The sequence below is a fragment of the Henckelia pumila genome, chromosome 4 (genome assembly GCF_033568475.1).
Source record: "Henckelia pumila isolate YLH828 chromosome 4, ASM3356847v2, whole genome shotgun sequence".
NCBI classification, from domain to species: domain Eukaryota; kingdom Viridiplantae; phylum Streptophyta; class Magnoliopsida; order Lamiales; family Gesneriaceae; genus Henckelia; species Henckelia pumila.
Genome location: NC_133123.1, coordinates 24,012,400 through 24,032,894, shown reverse-complemented (window position 1 = coordinate 24,032,894; position 20,495 = coordinate 24,012,400). Strand labels below are relative to the sequence as shown.

Genomic DNA, 20,495 nt, shown 5'->3' with positions numbered 1-20,495 from the left:
TTATGGTTAAAGAAGTCCACCAATCTCTGAAAGAAGTTGTTGCACTAACAATGCTTTCAATAGAAGTGAGGCACCAAACATTACGGGCAAAAAGGCATAGGACAAGCACATGGATATCTGTTTTGGGATCATGATTACAAAGAGGACACCATTCTTGAGTATCAATTCTCCTACCCCTCAAAGCCATCCTTGTTGGTAAACACCGAGATAACATTCTCCAAATAAAGTTGCGGACTTTAGGTGGAATCTTGAGTCTCCAAACTAGAAGCCAATTTATCTCATTGATATCAGAATCTGTTCCTTGAAAGAAAGACAATTTATAGCCACTTTTCACAGTATAAAATCCTTTACTATCGATCCCCCAATTCCACCTATCTTCAATAATATGTCTGCTCAAAGGAGTATATTGGATTAGTAACTTATCGCGCTCCTCGAAAATATCATTCAAAATATCCATATCCCAGCCTCCTAGTTGTGACGTCCGCAATGAGAAAACTGTTTTTTGCTGTAGCTCTGAAGGACAGGCAGAAACAATATAAGGGTTGCTTGAGTCAGGTAACCACGGAGTGTCCCAAATAAGAGTCTGATTTCCAGAACCGATACGACGTATAGCTCCACGACGAATGAGATCTTGTGTAGCTAATAAAATCCGCCACACATAGCTTGGATTGGACCCAATCTTAGCTTCCAAGAAATTTGAAGAAGGATAGTAATGAGCTCGAAAGATTTGAGCCATTAAAGAGTTTTGTTCAGTGACAAGCTTCCAGCTTTTTTTCGATAAAGGAGCCAAATTATAATCATGGATCTTGCGAAAACCCAATCTACCTTCTGCCTTATGCTTTGTTAGTTTATCCCAAATTAGCCATTTCATCCTTTCTCTGCTTTGCCCGATTTTTCCCCACCAGAAGGAGTTCATCATGCGTTCTAGCTCAGAACAAAGCATTTGGGAAAGAAGAAACACGCTCATCACATAAGTGGGCCGGCAAAGCTTGAACTACTGCCTTGAGAAGAATCTCCTTACCCGCTTGGGACAACCATTTATTTTTCCACCCATTCATACGCTACCAGGTTTTCTCCTTCAATAATGCAAATATTTCTGACTTGTTACGGCCTACCACCGACGGGAGTCCCAGATAATCCTCATGATCTGTAGTGTATCTCACCCCAAGCGTTTCACACATTAAGTGTTTCTGTTCATTAGGCAGATTTGGACTGAAAGAAATAGAAGATTTAGCATAGTTTATCGTATGCCCCGAAGCCATCTCGTAAATCCTGAGACAGTGTTTGACATTGGCACATTCCTCTGATGTTGCTCGGAAGAATAAGTAACTATCGTCAGCAAAGAAAAGATGCGAAATTTCTGGGGCATTTCAAGCCACTTGAATACCATGAATGCTACCTCGCCTCGTTTCTGCCTGTAAAAGAGATGAAATCCCTTCAATACAGATCAAGAAAAGATAATGAGAGAGTGGATCCCCTTGACGAAGACCACGTTGTGGGATGATCGGTCCAATCTCATGACCATTATGTATCACCGTATAACGCACAGATGAGACACACTTCATGCCACCCACTGACTATGAAAGCCCAAACAAAGAAGCATATGCCTTAAGAAAGGCCATTCAACACAATCGAATGCCTTAGACATATCTAGTTTAAGGGTGCCACATCTCTCTTGCCTTGAGATTTTCACTTTAGATAATGGCCTATTACGAAAGCTATGAGAACATTGTCATTATTATGTTTTCTTGGAATAAAAACACTTTGGGAATGAGAGATGATCGAGTTGAGCACTCCCTTAAGTTGATTAGCAATCACCTTAGCCACAATATTGTAAATAACATTGCATAAGAAAATGGGGCAGAGATCAGATAGATATTCCGGACGGTTTTTCTTTGGAATTAGAACAATAGAAGTGTCATTGATACCGTCTGGCAGATAGCCCTGGTTTAAGAAGTCCAAGCATGCGGCTGTGACATATGGGCTAAGGCCCCGTGATATCCCAAAAATATTGATAAAACCCGGGGTTCATGCCATCTGGACCAGGCGATTTATCCTTATTAGGGATGGCAATGGGTCGGGTCTAAACCCGACCCCGCATCAAACCTGCCTCGGAAGGGCGGGTATAGACCTGCCTAAACGGGTCCACAAGCGGGTTCGGGGCGGGTCCCGGGTTTGGTCAAACCCGCCCCGGACCCGTCCCGCCAAAGTATATATATATATATATATAGATATATATATATATATATATATATATAAATTTAAAATATACATGTATATATATAAATATAAAATACATATATATAATATTAATAATATATAATTATATTTTTATACTAAATAATTAATATATTATCCATAATTTGAGTGTATAATATTATTGGATTAAAATGAATTTATTTTATTATGATAGGTTTAATATTAAAATGTATAATTATAATGTTTTTTGGCTAATGATTATTAATTAATTACAAATTAATATATTTTAACTTATGAGAATATTTTTTTGTCTTAAATATGATTAATATATATTTGAAATTAAATTTAATGATTTTTATTAATTTTTAAACTTTTAAAATTTTAAATTTAATAATTTCAAATTTATTTAATTTTTGGCGGGTCCAACGGGTCTAACCCGGATTGGACCCGCCAGGTTCGCGGGGCAGGCCAAAGGAAGGTGGGACGGGTCTCGGGTTTAGCCAAACCCACCCTAGACCCGCCCCGTTGTCATCCCTACTAATGGTTGCTATGATGATCAAATTATATCCCAAGTTTTGAGTCGGATAGATGATCAACAAAACCACATGCTTACTCGTAGAGGTGTCAAAACTAAATCCAACCTGTCAATCCGACACGACTCAACCCAAAAAATATCAGATTAAGGTTGGGGATTTTTAGGTTTGGGTCGAATCGGGTTGACCCTAAAGTTACCCGGAAAAATTAATCGGGTTCGGGTTGGGTTCGGTTGACCCGAAATGATCCAAAACTTTAAATTATTATTATTTTTATATAAAATTAAGATAGATTTACTACATTTTTATACGTTGTATGTTTGAAAAAAAATTACTATATATTGATATAATAGATTTTCTTCATTTAATGTTTATTTTGTACAATTTTTATTTTTTTAAATTTTTTTTTATTTTTTGTAATAGGTATACTTTAAATTTTCTACAACTAAAAGTTCAAATTTAAATTATATATAAGCATAGATTTTGTTATTATGTGATTAAATTAAATATTATTATTATTATTGTGTGTTTTGAATTTTTATTTAATTATTTTGTTAAAAAATAAAAAAATAAAATCGGGTGGGTTCAGGTTAGCCGGATTCGGGTTCGAGTTGGAAATTTTCGGGTTGATTCGGGTTTGGGTTGAGGAAATTTTTAGAGTTATTTTCATCAGCCCGACGCGAACCCACCCAAATTGACACCCTTACTTACTCACCCTTATGAAGAGCAGGAGGTGTTGGTGGCATTAAGCTCAATGCACAAGGATTAGGGATGGCAACGGGGCAGGTCTGGAGCGGGTTTGGCTAAACCCGAGACCCGCCCCGCCTCCCTTTGAACCTGCCCCGCGAACCTGGCGGGTCCAATCTGGGTTAGATCCGTTGGACCCGCCAGAAATTAAATAAATTTAAAATTATTAAATTTAAAATTTTAAAAGTTTAAAAATTAATAAAAATCATTAAATTTAATTTTAAATATATATATTAATCATATTTAAGACAAAAAAAATATTCTCATAAGTTAAAATATATTAATTTGTAATTAATTAATAATCATTAGCCAAAAAATATTATAATGATACATTTTTATATTAAACCTATCATAATAAAATAAATTTATTTTAAATCAATAATATTATACACTCAAATTATGGATAATATATTAATTATTTAGTATAAAAATATAATTATATATTATTAATATTATATATATGTGTTTTATATTTATATATATACATGTATAATTTAAATTTATATATATATATACTTTGGTGGGACAGGTCCGGGGCGGGTTTGACCAAAATTGGGACCCGCCCCGAACCCGCTTGTGGACCCGTTTAGGCGGGTTTGGGGCGGGTTTTATGCAATTGCCATCCCTAACCATTATAGGAATATAAGTTTTGGAAATAATGCAAAATAAGTTCCTCCATACCTTGTCCCCAGAAACAAGAATTCCCGAGATGATCTTTGAGTTCCATAATCACATTTTTTCTTTTGCGCGAGGAAGAATAATAATGGAAAAGTTTTGAATTATTATCACCAGCTTAAAGCCAAAAGATTTTAGCTCGTTGTTTCCAAAAAATCTCTTCTTGGGCCAAAACGAAGAGAGTTTTCGTTTGATGTCCTCGATACGATCATCATTCAAAACACATCGGAGACTCTTCAAAAAATGAAGTTGATCTCTACAATGATAGATGGCCTTTTTTTAACGAAATTTCACTTTATCTCCCCATTTTTGTAAATGATTACCACAGGCTGCTATTAGATTTTGTATATCTCCCTCATCACGGATCATCCAACTATGTTGCACCACTGCCTTACATTATTTTTCAAGTAGCCAAGCGTTTTCAAAGAGAAAACGTCTTTTCCTGCTAGCAACTTTAGAATCCATGTTCAAGAAAATAATACTGTTATCTGAAGAGATTACCTCCAAGTTACTGACCTCAGCCATTCTAAAGGCGTTCAACCACGCACAAGTGTCCATTGCCCTGTCTAGCCTTTCTTCAACAAACATATATGTGCCCCGACTCCTTTCCCAAGTGAACCAGTGGCCCTTCATCCCCAACTCTATCAATCCACTCTCATTCACTGATTCCCGAAAACCGTTGATAAGGTTGGTTGGATGGACAATTCTGCCTCTTTTTCTGAATGAGACAGGAGATCATTAAAATTTCCTATGCAACACCAAGGTAGAGCAGACCTTTAAGAAAGCATACGCAGCATATTCCAAGATTGAAATCGTCTAATGCATTATCGAAACCCATAAAACCCCGTCAAACGCCAAGCCACCATACCCATACGGTTCATTACACTCGGATTATATATGTCTTTCGAAGCCTCGTTACTCAATTTTACTTTTTTATTGAATGAATCTCTATCTATATCTCTATAATAAATAATAAATAATAAATATCTCATTGATTAATTTTTATCACATTTCTTTAATCTACTGACAATTTTTCTTTTCACATAGCCGGATAGCAAAAAGGTGAAATATGTACAAGAATCGTTTTAACAATTATTTGAATGGTTAATTATAGGGTTTTTTTATAATTAATTTAAAAAAAAACACTTTATGTGGTGAGTTTTGCAGTGATTTTTGCAGTGACCTCCCCTATATTTCACACATTTGGCAGATACGTCTCTTGTAGTTTATGATTTTGACATTAACCTTTCTTCTGTTAAGTTTCCGTTACATTTACCATTAAAAATAAGGGCAAAAGAATAATTTATAATTTATTTAAATAAAATTTAAAATAAAAACATAAACTCTTCCCCTTCCAAAAGCCCAAAATTCACGCCTCTTTCCCACTTTCATTTGTTCCTCTGTTCGGGCTTCAGGAGCAAAAAAACCCTCATCTATCAACCTCCTCATGCATGTCATCAACTGGCTGGATTTACATCTGGCAGTAATGTCATCGTTCAATAGCTGCAAATGTAAGATTATTGCCAATGAAAATTGGTTTGTGTAAGTTTATGAATAAATTCTGGAATTTTGGAAAATCAAAAACAAAAAATATGATAAATACTTCATAAATTTTATGTAGTTATGATTTGTTAGGTTTAAATAATTTAGTTCATATTTATAAATAATTCTTGTGATTCAGAATTTAGATTCATAATAGCTTTTGTGATACAGAATATTAAATTGATTTATTGTTAATCACATTTTTATTTATTTTGAATTTTTATTTTTCCGAGCATAATTTCATGAGATGAAGTTTGATATCCTTTCTTGTAGGATGCGTGTAAACATACTTGTCCATTTTATGAAACAATCTAGATATAAGTGGGTACAATTTTTTTCGACTCATAGATGATTCATGTTCTGTCGCAAAAGGTCAAGGCTATGGGGATGTATGAGAGATTCTTATTTTGGAAGGATTTATTCCAGGTAGTAAGGAAACAATTATGATAAACAATGATAAAGATATACGAACTTGTTTTGATATGTATACTACATTTGGAGAGAGAACAATTAGTATCAAATTGAGTTTGTTGCAAGCAAATAGTATTGTGGGGGTGATTATAATGAAGGGTCTGATGGGAATGATAATTATAGTGAGGAGTGTGACTGGAATGAATAAAGAAAGGAACATTGGGGATGAATTGTCAAATTATGACTCAGGAAATGAATTGAATTATTTAAAAGATAATGACAGTGAAAATGATGATAAACAAAGCCATGGTGGTATGAGTGATGAGATCTTGGTGAATTACTTCAAGGAAACTGATATAGGTCATTTGAAATTAAAACAAGGTCAAACTTTTGATATTGTTGATCATTTCAGAAAAATAGTGAAGGAATCTGCTACACAAGAAGATTTCCTATTGAAAAGAATTAAAAACGAAAAAGCTAGAGTCACTATAAAATGTGGCAGATCTAATGAATGCCCATGGAGAATCCATACATTACCAATTGGGATCGATCATGTTACACATCAGATTAAACATACAATTCAATTCACACATGTCAACCTTTTGTTGGCTCTTGTAAGGAAGCTAGGTCAAATTGGATTGCTGATAAAATGATTGATGATTTTGAAGAAAATTCTTTTTACAATTTGAATTTTGTAACGCCCCGTCTTTATCTTAATTGATGTTATTTGAGATAATCAGTGATTTCAAAATTCGAGATCGGACTTTTTATTAATCAGGGACCTTTTTGCAATTTTCGGAAATTTTAGGAACTAGAACGCAAAAAGTGGATTTGTTATATATTAGACTTGTTGACTAAGTCTTTCTTCCTTACCTTCATCACCTCCAAGTCGCCCCTTCACCATTTTAGGCGATCAAAAAGCTTCCGAGCTTTTGTGATTTCGATTCTAGCTCAATCCGTCCGATATAATTGAATTCTGACTTGATATCTACGATCACAGCAACGAGTGCTCCGTTTGGAAATTGATTTGAAGTCCTGGAAGTTGAGAGCCTTACAGCTTTGATCAGTTGGAAGAGTTGAGCCGATCGACGACTGTGAACAACACGAAGAAAGGTATAAGATGACTTTGGAATGGAATAGGACGATTAACTCGAATCCGGATTGATTCGAGTGTCCTAGAAGAAATCACATATTGCATGTTTATGTGCTTATGTGCTTATTTGAATATATGTCTGAATTGTTATTTGAATGAATTAGATTCATGTGCATTCATATTGAGCCGAATTGATTATTCATTTTGAATTAGACGATCTAAAGATTGTAGTCGAGTGACTTGGTAGGCAATTTACTACTTCGTTGTGTAACTCACTATAATGCTCTGGAGTCTAGATGATTAAAATATGTCTCGTCCACCTCGAGAGGGAAGTCGGTGTGATTGTAGGATGTTTTAACCTCGAGATCCCAAACCGAAGAAAGAAAGAAAGAATAGAAGAATTTCATTCGATTATCTGAGTTTGATAATCCATAAGTTTTAAAGACATGCATATCATTTTAATTCAGTACTTGATTGGATTAATTTATTATATGAAGAATGAGTTCATATATGACTTGATATGTTTATTTTATAGCATGTTAGTCTCTTTTACTGGGAATGGCAATTCTCACCGGATTATCCGGCTGTTTGTCTTTGTTTGTATGTGTACTTGGCAACAGGTGGGGCAGGTACCAGTCAGAGACCACGTGGATAGAGGATCGAGAGATTAGAAGTGAGGCTTGGTTTTTAGAAGTCGAATGTATTCGAACTTTTGATGTTTTGTAATGCATGTGAATCTAGTTATGTTTTGAAGTAATTACTAGACTCAAACCTTGGTTGTATCTTGTTGTATCGAGTAGTCGAGATTATGTTTGAATTTGGATTAATGCATGTTGTTTGATTATTGTTGGATTGAGTTTGTAAGGAAAGGCATTCCATGTTCGGAATTTTTCTGGGCAAAGGGGTGCGCTCGATCCTAGGTTATTGCAGGATCGAGCGCGGCCCCTGTGATTCCGAGGCAGAGAGTTTCACAAAATGGTGCGCTCGATCCTGGCTTTTTGCCGGATCGAGCGCGGCACACCTTTTTTTCTCGGCAGATAGTTTTAAAATTTGGTGCGCTCGATCCTGGACTTTTATAGGATCGAGCGCAGCACTGTTCACCAGAAAAATTAAAAAATTATTTGTTGCCTTATCTTATAGATGGTGGAGGATAATTGTTTATATTATCTTAAGAATAGAAGATTAGAACCGAGGCCTCACAAATTTATTAAGAGTAAAATTAGCAAAGAAGTTTGGGGTAAAACCAAGCATTTGGCAGTTGTATCGGGCAAGAAGAAAGGCTCTTGAAAGACTTTGTGGAGATCATAAGGATAGTTATGCACAATTGCCTACCTATATTCAAATGTTAAGGGACAAAAATCCTGGTATTACCATTGGACTGAAATGTGATGGGTTAGATGTGAAGAATTTGTGCTCCCGGGCTATTTTTCAAAGGTTGTTTGTCAGTTTTCCAGCACAAAAAATTGGATTTGTTGATGGTTGTAGACCTTTCATAGGTATTGATGGTTGTTTTCTGAAGGGGCCCTACGGCGGGCAACTACTAGTTGCAGTTGCACTAGATGCAAACTTTGGCATATTTCTGTTGGCTATTATGTTTGCTGAAGTAGAGTCAGAGGATAGTTGGGGTTACTTTTTTACAATTTTCAATCAACATATTGGAGATGGTAGGCATCTTACCTTTATGTCGGATAAGAAAAAAGGTATTCTCAAGGCTTTAAAGAATATCCACCCCGAAGATTCAAGCAGGTATTGTGCTAGACATAGATATATTAATTTTAGGAAGTTGTATCCTGGTCCTAAGTTAAAGGGCTTATATTGGGACGCAGTGAGAGCAACAAATGAAATTGATTTTAAACATGCAATGGATTTTATCAAGTCAGTTAATGAAGATGCGTGGAAGTGGTTACTACAAGATGAGCCGAAGCACTGGTCTCTTCATGCTTTTGATCATCATGTGAAGGTTGACCACGTCACAAATAATATGACTGAATCATTCAACGCTTGGCTTGAAAAAAGTAGGCAGCTGCCTGTACTTACTCTTTTAGAGTATATAAGAAGAAAGGTAATGAAAAGAATTCATGGGAGGTTTGAGAAAGGAAACGCTTGGGAATCTGAAATCCCCCCTATGATGACAGAAAGTTAAACCAAGCTAGGAAAAATGGCAGGCACATTCAAGGTTTGTCAAATGGGGATGAATATGAAGTCTGATAATGAAAGAACATTTTTGGTCAATTTGGAGAAAAAAACATGTCAGTGTGGGATGTGGCAGATTAGTTGGGCTACCATGTAAACATTCAATGGCTTGTATTCACAACAAACAAGTTGATCCACTTGATTATGTGGATCCTTACTTTACAAAATCTGCTTACCTTAGAACCTATAGTGGTAGAATCAACACAGTTGAAGATTCATCGGCATGGACTAATGTTCAACATCCAACAATTCTCCCCCCAAAGAAAAGGTCAAATAAACCTGAAAGGCCTGCCATGAATAGGAAAAGAGAAGCTGATGAACCTTTGCGAAAGAAAAAGAAGTTTGTGGTGATCCATTGCAAGTTTTGTCATGAGCCTAGACACAACAAAGCTGGTTGTCCTCAAAGATTGGAAAATCAAGGGAAAAAACAAAGAGCAAGAGCTTTAAAGAATACATCTTCACAGGTATTAATGTCTTATTGACTTATAAAAAAATTTATAATTTGTATAATTTTACCAACAAGTAATGTATATTTTTTGTTGTTTCAAGAAAAAGAAGTTGACTCAAATTTGCCAATATTTGAGGAAATGCCTATTTGAATTTATCACAATATTTTCTTTTTTTTTTTTTTTGTCCTGAGGAGTTTTATTTTGTTAAGTTTGGATGCAACTCATGCATGATAACAATTTAATTGTACTTCTGGATTATTTATATTTTTTCTATTATTTAATGAAGCACCACTTCAGGATTTTGTTTTCAATTTTTCTCAAATATTTTCTTGATGAACATTTATTAATTGAAAATCCATTATTTTGATTTTTGAATGGCATGAAGTTGTTAATGGATATTTCTTAACAATCATATATGTCGAGCCTTATATATTAGTTGTCATGATTTGAATTCATTCTTTGTAGAATAACAATATCAATTGAGTAGAGAATGGTGATATATTTTTATTTAATTTATGTAATTAATGTCTAATTTATTGAATATGATTAATATGCAAATAAAATATTTTTTTATACGTTGACGATTTGAAAAGAAAAATTAAAATTCTAGATTTTATTTTTGGTATCAATCATTGTTAAACGATATAAAAACAATTATAAAGTATATTATATATATAGTATATTATAAATGGTATTTAAGTAAAATGTATAAATTTGGATGGAAAACTTAACTTTTTATTCAACAGAAGGGGTGCAAGTGCCAAATATATATATATATAATAACTGAGTTTTTGCCAAATATAGTAAAATCCCGCCAAAAACTTTAAGCTAAAATAGGAAACAAACTTTATTTAATTCTATTTATATGTTTTATGCACCGAAATTTATTTAAATATTACTTAGAAATAGTTGTCATTTTCATATATATCTATATATATAATGCACAAATATAATTGATTCAAATTAACTTACTTTATAATAATTTTATTTGCCAAAAACTTACGCTTAAATTGGTAGATATTAATTAATACTATAAATATAATAATAAATCAATTTTCAATTTAAAATTTGCTTAATCACTTTATAAAAAATAATTAATTATTTGAGTCCATATATATTTCAAAATATCTTACAATACTATAAATAATAATGTACAAATGTATTATATAACAATTTATTTCATTTAGTATTTCGAATTTGCTTCATAAACAATTTTATACGGAACTAAATTCATCTGAAAACATGCTTCCAATGCCAACGAACAAACTTTTCAAACAATTATCATATATATGTGAAATCTTCAATAAATGCTATATATATATTATATAACAACAACAACAACAACAACAACAATAATAATAATAATAATACAACAAAATTTTGCAGACTTCCCAATTATATATAAAATTTTCAATAAATGATAAAATTTTTGTAATTTAGAATTAAAATTTATATGAGTCAAAATTCGTCTGAAAATTTTGAAACAAATTACCAAATCAAATTTTGAAACAAATGACCCCATATATGTGAAATTTTAATAAATTCTAAATTTCTATAATAATACAACGAATTTAGAATATTTCTCAATTACATATAAAATGTTCCATAAATAATACAATTTACCTAATTTAGAATTAAAATTTAGAAATTTTACAGAATTAAGGAGGTTCATTTTTCTTTAAAAAAAAGTTTATGTTAGAATACAGAAGATAATATTATTCGCAGAAAAATTTGATTAGTTTTAAAATATTTACCATATTTATGAGAAATACTTATATCATTTGAGATAATCTTTAAATTGACATACCAATTTTGTGTGATTACATTAAATTCTTTATCTTGGTTGATATAACTCTTATTAATAAAAAGAATATAAAAAGATATTATAAAAATCATATATTATTTTTCTATCAGAATTTTTAAAAATAAATATTTTTCAAAAAATTCAAATTTTTTGTCGATTAATAAATTTGATTAAAAATGATAATTATTTTTTAGAATATGTTAAGTAAATTTATATCAAGGTTCTAATTAAGATACGTAATATAGATTTATGGAAAGTCAATATACCAAATATTCTAGACGACGCTCTTTTAAAAATTCTGAAAATGTAATATTTTATAAAACAAATGTTTTCGAAATAAAAAAATCATAATTTTCCGTCAAATATATTTGAATTCAAGAAATTTAAATATTTGACGAACGCAGAAGTCATCGACGAATCAAAATTTTTTGTCATGTTTAATCTTGAAGTGTCGTGTAATTAAATGATCTTAGCATGCATTTATTATTATATTTTAATTTGTGTTAATTTATCACTTTATTTTTCTATATGTGATTGGGGTAAATATTGTTATTTTAATATCTTATTTTTATGGTGATTATGAATTTGAATTCTTATATATTCCATATATATTTATAATTTTTTAGGCACCACAAGTTAGCATGCACTTTGTGGGGAAGTTTCATGGATAAAATGATGATATTTTTTAATACAATTGGTGATGATCCTGTATTGAAAATAATTGGTGATCAATCACATAAATTTAAAAATATTTATATACACATAAAAAATATACGATGTAGATCATATATTGTAATTTAGCTTTTTTCAACAAGAGAAGTCGCATGTTGTAATTTAGCTTTTAAAAAATATTTCATCAAATAATTTATTAAATTAAAAATATTTATATAACACACATAAAATACATTTTTTTTCTTATTAGTTTTTTTATGGTAAAAGAAAATATTTTTAATTTTGTCTGCATTGAAAATAAAAATAATATAAGAAGAAAACTTAAAAATAAATTTACATTATTTTTTATTATAATAGAAATAATATTTATCTGGTTTTATGAGAATATATACTTTTGAAAGATAACTACACAAAACACTAAAAAAAACAATAATAAAATATAGTCCATAATTTTTTACCATAGATTTTTTTAACAAGATAATTATTTTTTTTAATTTTAATATTCATTATAAAATTTTTCCCTATCAATTATCTAATTTCGCTCTTTAAGAAAACTAAAAACAAATATAATAAAAAACATTTGCAATTAAAAACACATATAAAAGAAAAATATGATAGATTAAACAAAGATAATTTATTAATGAACATATTTTTGATCTTTAAATTTGAAGAAAAGTATAATATTCAATCTTATTAGTTAAAATTTATAATTTTAAACCATTTATAATTTTTTAACTCCGAACAAATTGTAATTTTTTTTTATTTTTTGCAAAAAGGTTATTGTTAAAAAACTTTTATATTTGGTTTTTGTGTATATACACTTAACAATTTTTATAATCTTACCAAATTAAATAAATTTAACTATATGAAAATTTTACCCACTATATTAAATTAAAATAATAAAAAATTTTAAATATGATTTGTATATTGTTATTTTGGTCTATTAAAAAATAAATTTAAATAGTTTCCTTTTATACATTGTTAAAAATGGGTTAATTAAAGTATGAAACAATATTTTTTAGAATTATAAGATTTTGTGGGACATTACGTTTTAAAATCCTAAAGAGTTGTAGTATATAATAATACTAGAGAGAAATAGAAAATCCGAAATTATATTGAAGATACCATAATTTGGTCGCCAAAATGATCTATATATACTTAAGGGCAACAAACCGTATCGTACCAAAAATATGTCATATCGAAAAATATTGAATAAAAATTTTTTATACCGATACCGCACCAAAAATTTTGATATATACCGAAATCGGTGTACCGAAAATTTTGATACATATAATTATCATAACGATTATACCAAAATTTTACGATATACAGAGATTTAGATACGTATTGATCGGTATATATATTCAACTTTATACAAAAAAAACTTTATATTTTTTAAAAGTTATAAATATATGATATTATTAAATTTTAAATATATTCATTATATTTTATCAATATTTTTAAAGATATTCAAACGATTATACTTATTACCTATATATTTAATCATTAAATATATAAAATAACACACCGTGCATCGCACGGGTGAAAAACTAGTTATAAAGTATAAGGAAGGTTTGTCCCAAATTCATCAAGTACGTACGGGGGGAAGTGGGTGCAAAAATCCCCTTTTGCAAGAGTATCACAAAACTCGACCAAAAACAGCGGAGCAGAGTCCACTACAACCCGCTTGCAGCCTTTTTATTTTTATTTTTTTATTTATTTTTTACTTTCTTTTTTGTTTTTTCTTTTGTTATTTTTAAATTAAATATAACCATTTTTTAAAAAAATATAATTTATATTAAAAATATAGTTGATTTATCAGGTATTAGTTGATTTAAAAAATAATTAATATTTTTCATGGGTTGCACCGTCTATCAGATATATGAGACAGTATCATAGGAGTTTTTGTGATTTTAAAAAAAATTATAGTTAACAAAAAAACCATTTTTTAAAAAAATCTTTATTTTAAAAATATTAGTTGATTTATCAGATATTATTTGATTTAAAAAAATTAATATTTTTCATGAGTTGTATCGAATAGGAGATTCGTCTATCAAATATATGAGAAAGTATATGGAGTTATTGTCATTTTGAAAATGATCTTTAACCGGATAACCATTTGTTTTTTTAAAAATTACTTTATTTTTTTAAAAAAATTAATTGATTTATCAGATATTAATTGATTTTAAAAAATTTAAAGATAAATCAACTAATATTTTTAGAAAATAGTTATTCGGTTAACAACTATTTTCGAAATCACAAAAAATCAAATGATAATGTCCCACATATCTGATAGATGGATTTTTTATACTATCCAGCAATAAAAATTATTTAAATTTAAAAATAACAAAGAAAAAAATCTGTAGCGTCTGCTACAGCCTTCAGTGTTCGCTTTTTGTGATGGAGTTTTGCAGTACTTCTGCAAAACTCCACCACTTAAAGTATTTAAATTTTTTTATTTTTTAAATCAATTATTAAAAAAACCCTTTACTTAAATAACAAAAATATAGTTGATTTTATAAATATGCATTCTTTGCAATCTCTCGTTTTAGCACAGTCATCTTCACTGACTATTTAAGTACAAATTGTATAATTAGTACTAGATATGACTAAATTAAATTTTTTTCAATAGAATAGGTGGTTTTATAAGCATAATATTTGGATTTTAGTTGTACGGAGAATGGCAACGGGGACAAATTAAGGGGGAAAAAAGCATTTCCAAATTCTTCATGTTAAATTTTTATTTTGCCCAAGGGCTCCTACTTTTTTGTGGTAGCATTAACTTAACTGGCATTTATTCAAGTGATTCACAAAAGGCAAAAATTTCTCATTTGCCTTTCATATCTTGATGAGGCAAAACCAAAGCTCATGTTCTGGCCCAGATGGGAGCGACGACTGAGGTGAGATCTTTAGGGTCCGTTTGAAGTGGGTGATAAGATAAATAATATAGAGATAAGTAATATATTATAATAAAAAAAAATAAGAAATGATAGTTAATATAAGATTTGATTTGATTGATAGATTATAGTTTGTTTGATTTGATTGTATTTTATATAAAAATAGTAAATTACTATTTTATCCTTTTAATAATTAATAAAATATAAATAATATTATTTATAAAGGGTAATATAGTAATTTAAATTAAATGATTTGATTGATGTAAGATAAATAATTAATGATTTGATTGATGTGAGATAAATAATTAAAATATAGATAAATAATATGTCAAAAAAAAACGTGAGACTAGATAAAATAATTTATACCTAGATTACTAATATGTCACATCAAACGGACCCTTAATGTATATCCCATATTTCATTCACTCTTTTCTCGAGCACAGTTTCGGCCTGAATGGGAAAAGAAAATGTATTGCTTTATGGGCGATGGAGAGATCAAACAAACCATTCTTGAATTATTAGATAGAACGTATTATTGTTTTACCAAAGCAAAACTTCAGTGTGTGAAAAATAGGATAAGTGTATAGAAGATTCGATGGAAGCTGTTCTGACAAATGGAGTTGGTACATAAGACTTCTGTTGGAAATATAAAATAGGCAACGTTGCTTGAAATATTTTGTAGATATGTAATTATACACAAACCGATTCTTACAAAATTCAGGCACGTAAAACTTCTGTTTGGAAAAATGAAATAGGCATTTCTTGAAATATTTTGTAGATATATGTAATTATATACGAACCAATTCATACAAAATTCAGGCATTGTTAAACCTGAACTTAAAGATACAGACAGAGCTTAACCAAATAAATCTGAATTAGAATTAGCAACAGCCGCGCAAACACAGACCTCTACCACAAATTATGACATAGGCTCGACCACTTGGGCCGACCTTAGGTAAACACCCCTCTCCCAAGTGCAATGAAGGTCGCCAACCTAGGTCGTGGACCTTCTTGATCGTCCATCGACCCCATCCAGGTAAATAAGGAGAAAGGTGCACAACCATAAGTTTATATACATGTCCATTTCTCCCCAGATATATGTCTTAGTGATGTGGGATCTTCGACTGGTTAATTCTTCTTATTTTTGTTTAGGAAAATAATTCCGAAACATGGGTCCTTCTTCCATTCATATCCATCCGTTTTGGTGAAAATTCTAACCTGCAGAAGATATTCCCACCGCAGATTTGATGATCATGATTGGGCCACACATAATTTTCATGTGGTACCCCTATGTAGGGTCGAAGTACCTCCATTTTGAATTCTTTAGTTTTTTACGAACCAGAACCGAACGAAAAAAGTATCGGGCGCGGGTTCAAATGTCATAAAAAAAACAATACATGTTTAAATAGTAAAAAAAATTGTTTCTCTCTTTGTTATTATAATTAATTTATGTTGCTCTTTGTTGGTATTTCAACCAAAGTTTTCATCAATTAATTGCATGAAAGATGAATGGGTAACTGATAGTTTAATTACTTGTAGTATTAAAAGAGATATATTTCATTATTTATTAACTTGTTGAATGTAGTTATTATTAATTATTTCAAAACAAAATTCAAATTGTACGGATATTGTAAGTTTTTTTTTAGTACAAGTACATCTGATATTAAATTTTATCAAATTGTAACACTAAAGAATGAAATTTCCCGCACACAACCGACGAAACTTGAGCATGGACTCGAGACGTGCTTCTCAGGCTCTCTGCCCTCCCTCTAAAAACATTTCTGGATCCTTCCCTGTGTGGACGGTTTCACGGGTCAATTTTGTTACACTGATATCCTAGTTTGACCACCTATGAAGAATATTATTTTTTATGTCAAAAGTATTATTACTTATTATTGTAAATATGAGTAAGATTGACACGTCTCATAAATAACGATTCTTGAGACCATCTCAAAAAAAATCTACTCAATAATTTAATTCCAATGATTTTACAATTAAAAAAACATCATTGATATTCCCACTTTATCGTATCGGTAAATTCGCATTTAGTACCTAAACCCAAACACATATACATATTCAGTCGCCAGTCAGAAAAATGTTTGTTTAAACTCCCTGGGCCTACATTTTTTTCTCGGATGAAAATCGGTACAAAACATTGAAAATAAGGTACGAATACATGATATTTCAATACAAAATATTTAAAATATGGTATAAATGTATGATTTTTAAGTACTCAAATATATTGATAAATATTGATATTAATGACAAATTGTATGTTTTTGATGAAAATGGGTACAAAATATCATAAATAGAGCACTAATATATGATATTTGAGTATGAAATATGTTAGATTTGGTACAAATATATGATTTTTGAATACTAAAAAATATTAATATTAATGAAATATTTTCCTATTAATAAAAATGTTCATATTTTATACTCAAAATCTTATTTTTTATACCATATTTTCAATGTTTTGTACTGGAATATCATGTATTCGTGCCTTATTTTCAATGTTTTGTACCGATTTTCATCCAAAAAAAAAATGTGGGTCCAGGGAGCTTAAACAAACATTTTTTTGACAGAGGACTGAACATGCATATGTATTTGGGTTTAGGTACTGGAATCTCATGTATTCGTACCTTATTTTCAATGTTTTGTACCGATTTTCATTCGAGAAAAAAATGTGGGTCCAGGGAGTTTAAACAAACATTTTTCTGACAGGGGATTGAACATATATATGTATTTGGGTTTAGGTACTGAATGCGAATTTACCCTCATCGTATTACCTGACAAATTTATACTTGCACATTTTTTTAAACATATTATCTTTGTGCATATTATGTACATAGATCTTTGATATTTTTCCCTAGCTTAGTTTATTTGTTTCCTAGTTTATCTTTGTTATTTATGTTTATTCTTGTTGTACAAGAATTAGCTTTGTATATATTCCAGGCTTCGACCATATCAATAAAGGAACAAATCTTTCCACAAAACTCTTTATAGTATTAAAGCCAATCCAAGAGCAGGAGCTCTAGTATCAACCGACGACCAATCTTTCAATCGTTCTTCCACGATTGAAATCTTCGACCTTTCAACACGAAAACCGACTATTGACATCTAGTCATGGGTGACGATAAAACCACCAAACCCCTCGACCCCACATCTCCCTACTACCTCCATCCTTCCGATGGACCACAAATCACAATCTCTTCTATTGTGTTACGTGGTGAGAACTACAATGAATGAGTTTGTTCAATACGAAATAATTTTCGTGCAAAGAATAAACTAGGCTTCCTTGATGGAACCATACCCAAGCCACATGATGGAACTCCAGAAGCGTCTCTCTGGGTAACAGTTCATTCCACTCTCATGGGATGGATTCATAATACTCTTGATCCAGTCCTACGCTCATCTGTTCCCCAACCCGACGATGTGAAAGATATGTGGGATGATATTCGACAGCGTTTCTCGATCGAAAACGGTCCACGAATCCACGAGTTAAAGTCACTTTTGGGTGCTTGCAAGCAGCGTGGCCACTCGGTGGTGCATTATTACAACGAACTGCGGAAAATATGGGATGAACTTGCGGGATATTCTACAGCTCCGACGTGTACTTGTGCCGCTGCTACTGTTTTTGCTCAAGAGAAGGAGAATGAAAAGGTCCATGCTTTTCTTGTTGGTTTGGATTCCAATCTTTATGGCACTGCTGTTTCACATATCTTGATGATGGATCCTTTGCCGAGCTTAAACACGGTATTTGCTAAAATCGTGACTGAAGAACGACATCAATCTATTGATCGCGACCATGCCACCAATTATGATACCGTTGGTTTCGCGGTGCACAGGACTGCTCGAGGGAGGACTGGACGGCCTCGAAGCAATGGCGTCTTCTCTCATTGCGACAAACCTGGACATGAACAAGACAATTGTTTTCAACTGGTTGGGTTCCCGGATTGGTGGTATTCCGAGAACCGCACCAATGGCGGGCAAGGTAGAGGCGGTGGCAGGACTGGACGTGGGGGAGGAAAGAGTGTCGGTAAAGAGTGCCGGTAAAGGCGGCCATATCAATAAAGGAATAAATCTTTCCACAAAACTCTTTAAAACATACTAAACTTCTGTGCAGTACTTTTTGCAAATCTCTATTGTCTATCAAGGAGAGGAGGGGTGTAAACTTTTTTTAACCTCTTGGTGTGGCACTTTACCTTTTTCCCCTTTTTTTCATTTTACTATTTTGTTTTTTGATGGATGCTTCCAGAAATTGCCACACAATTCTATCAATCAATTTTGATAATCTCAATTACATATAGAACTTTTAAAAAATTAAATACAGAACAAGCACGCAATATGTGCATCGAAATCATAGTCAACTACTAAAATTATCACGTTTGAGAAGTTAACTTATCGTTATTCCTTCATGAATTCTGAATAACAAAATTTTGCTCGTTTTTTAACGACAATGGAATCCGTGGTTGATGTTCTTTAGTGCGTATTGAGTAAAATACCGAGCTAACGTAGTAAATTGAATTCCACAGTAACCAAATAAATCACATAAAACAAATCCTCAAAATTTAATCTAAAGAAAATAAAGTTTCGAACTCATAATAATACGGTCAAACAACCCCCACACTCTCCCACAAATATTTCCTTTTTTCCCTTTACAAAACAATATCTCATTATCAACCAACCAATATCTAAGTTAACAACATATGTTCGAAAAGTTTAAGCACACCCCTGCGTTTTACATCATTTTAGTGTCGAGATTAGCTGGGCTATGTTTGCAACACATATTTAAGCTACCTGCCGTCTCACTTCATCGCCTAGCCCAACTATTCATAACAGTTTAAGTCCAATCAAAAGAGGTATTCACCGGAAAATTTAAACTGTATTGTTGGGCCAACCCAAAAGTGAAGGCCCTCCAAAAATAAGCGTATGCTGCTTAAATGCAGCGAACACACGGTATTCTTTAGTAAAAGGCGAAAGAATAGTTCGCTTTGTGTTCACTGCGCAGCTGCGTGGTTAAATATGGCGATGAAATCTTTATTTTATAGGATAGGCTCTTACTTTGACGTGTAATTTAGTCGATGTGGGAACATGTCATGGATGGTGCCATGTGCGGAGTTTGACAACCTCCTTCACCAAATTACGATTGGTTTTCAGTTGCCAAAAAACAATTTCATTTGATAATTTAACTTTTCTAAATTTTATTTATATTTGTATCGGGGTAATTATTATTATTATTATTATTATTATTATTATTACAAAAGAAATATATCAAAG

The 20,495-nt window shown here is 31.4% G+C and overlaps 2 protein-coding genes and 2 non-coding genes across 4 annotated transcripts; 1 reads left to right on the top strand and 3 right to left on the bottom strand.

Annotated features, from left to right (window-relative positions):
- Positions 1-1,061: 1,061 nt before the first annotated feature.
- Positions 1,062-5,994, bottom strand: LOC140860684 (uncharacterized). Its single transcript, XM_073263690.1, has 4 exons — positions 5,987-5,994; positions 4,656-4,872; positions 1,388-1,577; positions 1,062-1,303 (listed from the first exon to the last, which is right to left on the bottom strand). Exons 1-4 carry the CDS (start codon positions 5,992-5,994, stop codon positions 1,062-1,064), a joined length of 657 nt encoding a protein of 218 aa, XP_073119791.1.
- A 2,548-nt stretch (positions 5,995-8,542) lies between these two features.
- Positions 8,543-9,343, top strand: LOC140860683 (uncharacterized). Its single transcript, XM_073263689.1, has one exon. It carries the CDS (start codon positions 8,543-8,545, stop codon positions 9,341-9,343), a length of 801 nt encoding a protein of 266 aa, XP_073119790.1.
- A 6,757-nt stretch (positions 9,344-16,100) lies between these two features.
- On the bottom strand, positions 16,101-16,259 carry LOC140869845 (U1 spliceosomal RNA). The gene has a single exon (XR_012146836.1). It is a non-coding gene; the product is annotated as a U1 spliceosomal RNA (small nuclear RNA).
- Positions 16,260-20,112: 3,853 nt separating this feature from the next.
- LOC140869851 (U5 spliceosomal RNA) lies at positions 20,113-20,228 on the bottom strand. Its single transcript, XR_012146842.1, has one exon. It is a non-coding gene; the product is annotated as a U5 spliceosomal RNA (small nuclear RNA).
- Between the last annotated feature and the right edge of the window lie 267 nt (positions 20,229-20,495).

Bases quoted from the DNA above. Each gene is read 5' to 3' on its own strand.
- LOC140860684 (XM_073263690.1), bottom strand. The intron at 1,578-4,655 runs GTAATCTCTTCA...GGGCTTTCATAG, and splicing joins CTGAGGTCAGTAACTTGGAG to TCAGTGGGTGGCATGAAGTG. The intron at 1,304-1,387 runs GTATTCAAGTGG...GAGCAACATCAG, and splicing joins GAGGCGAGGTAGCATTCATG to AGGAATGTGCCAATGTCAAA.
- LOC140860683 (XM_073263689.1), top strand. From the start codon at position 8,543: ATGTTAAGGGACAAAAATCCTGGTATTACCATTGGACTGAAATGTGAT.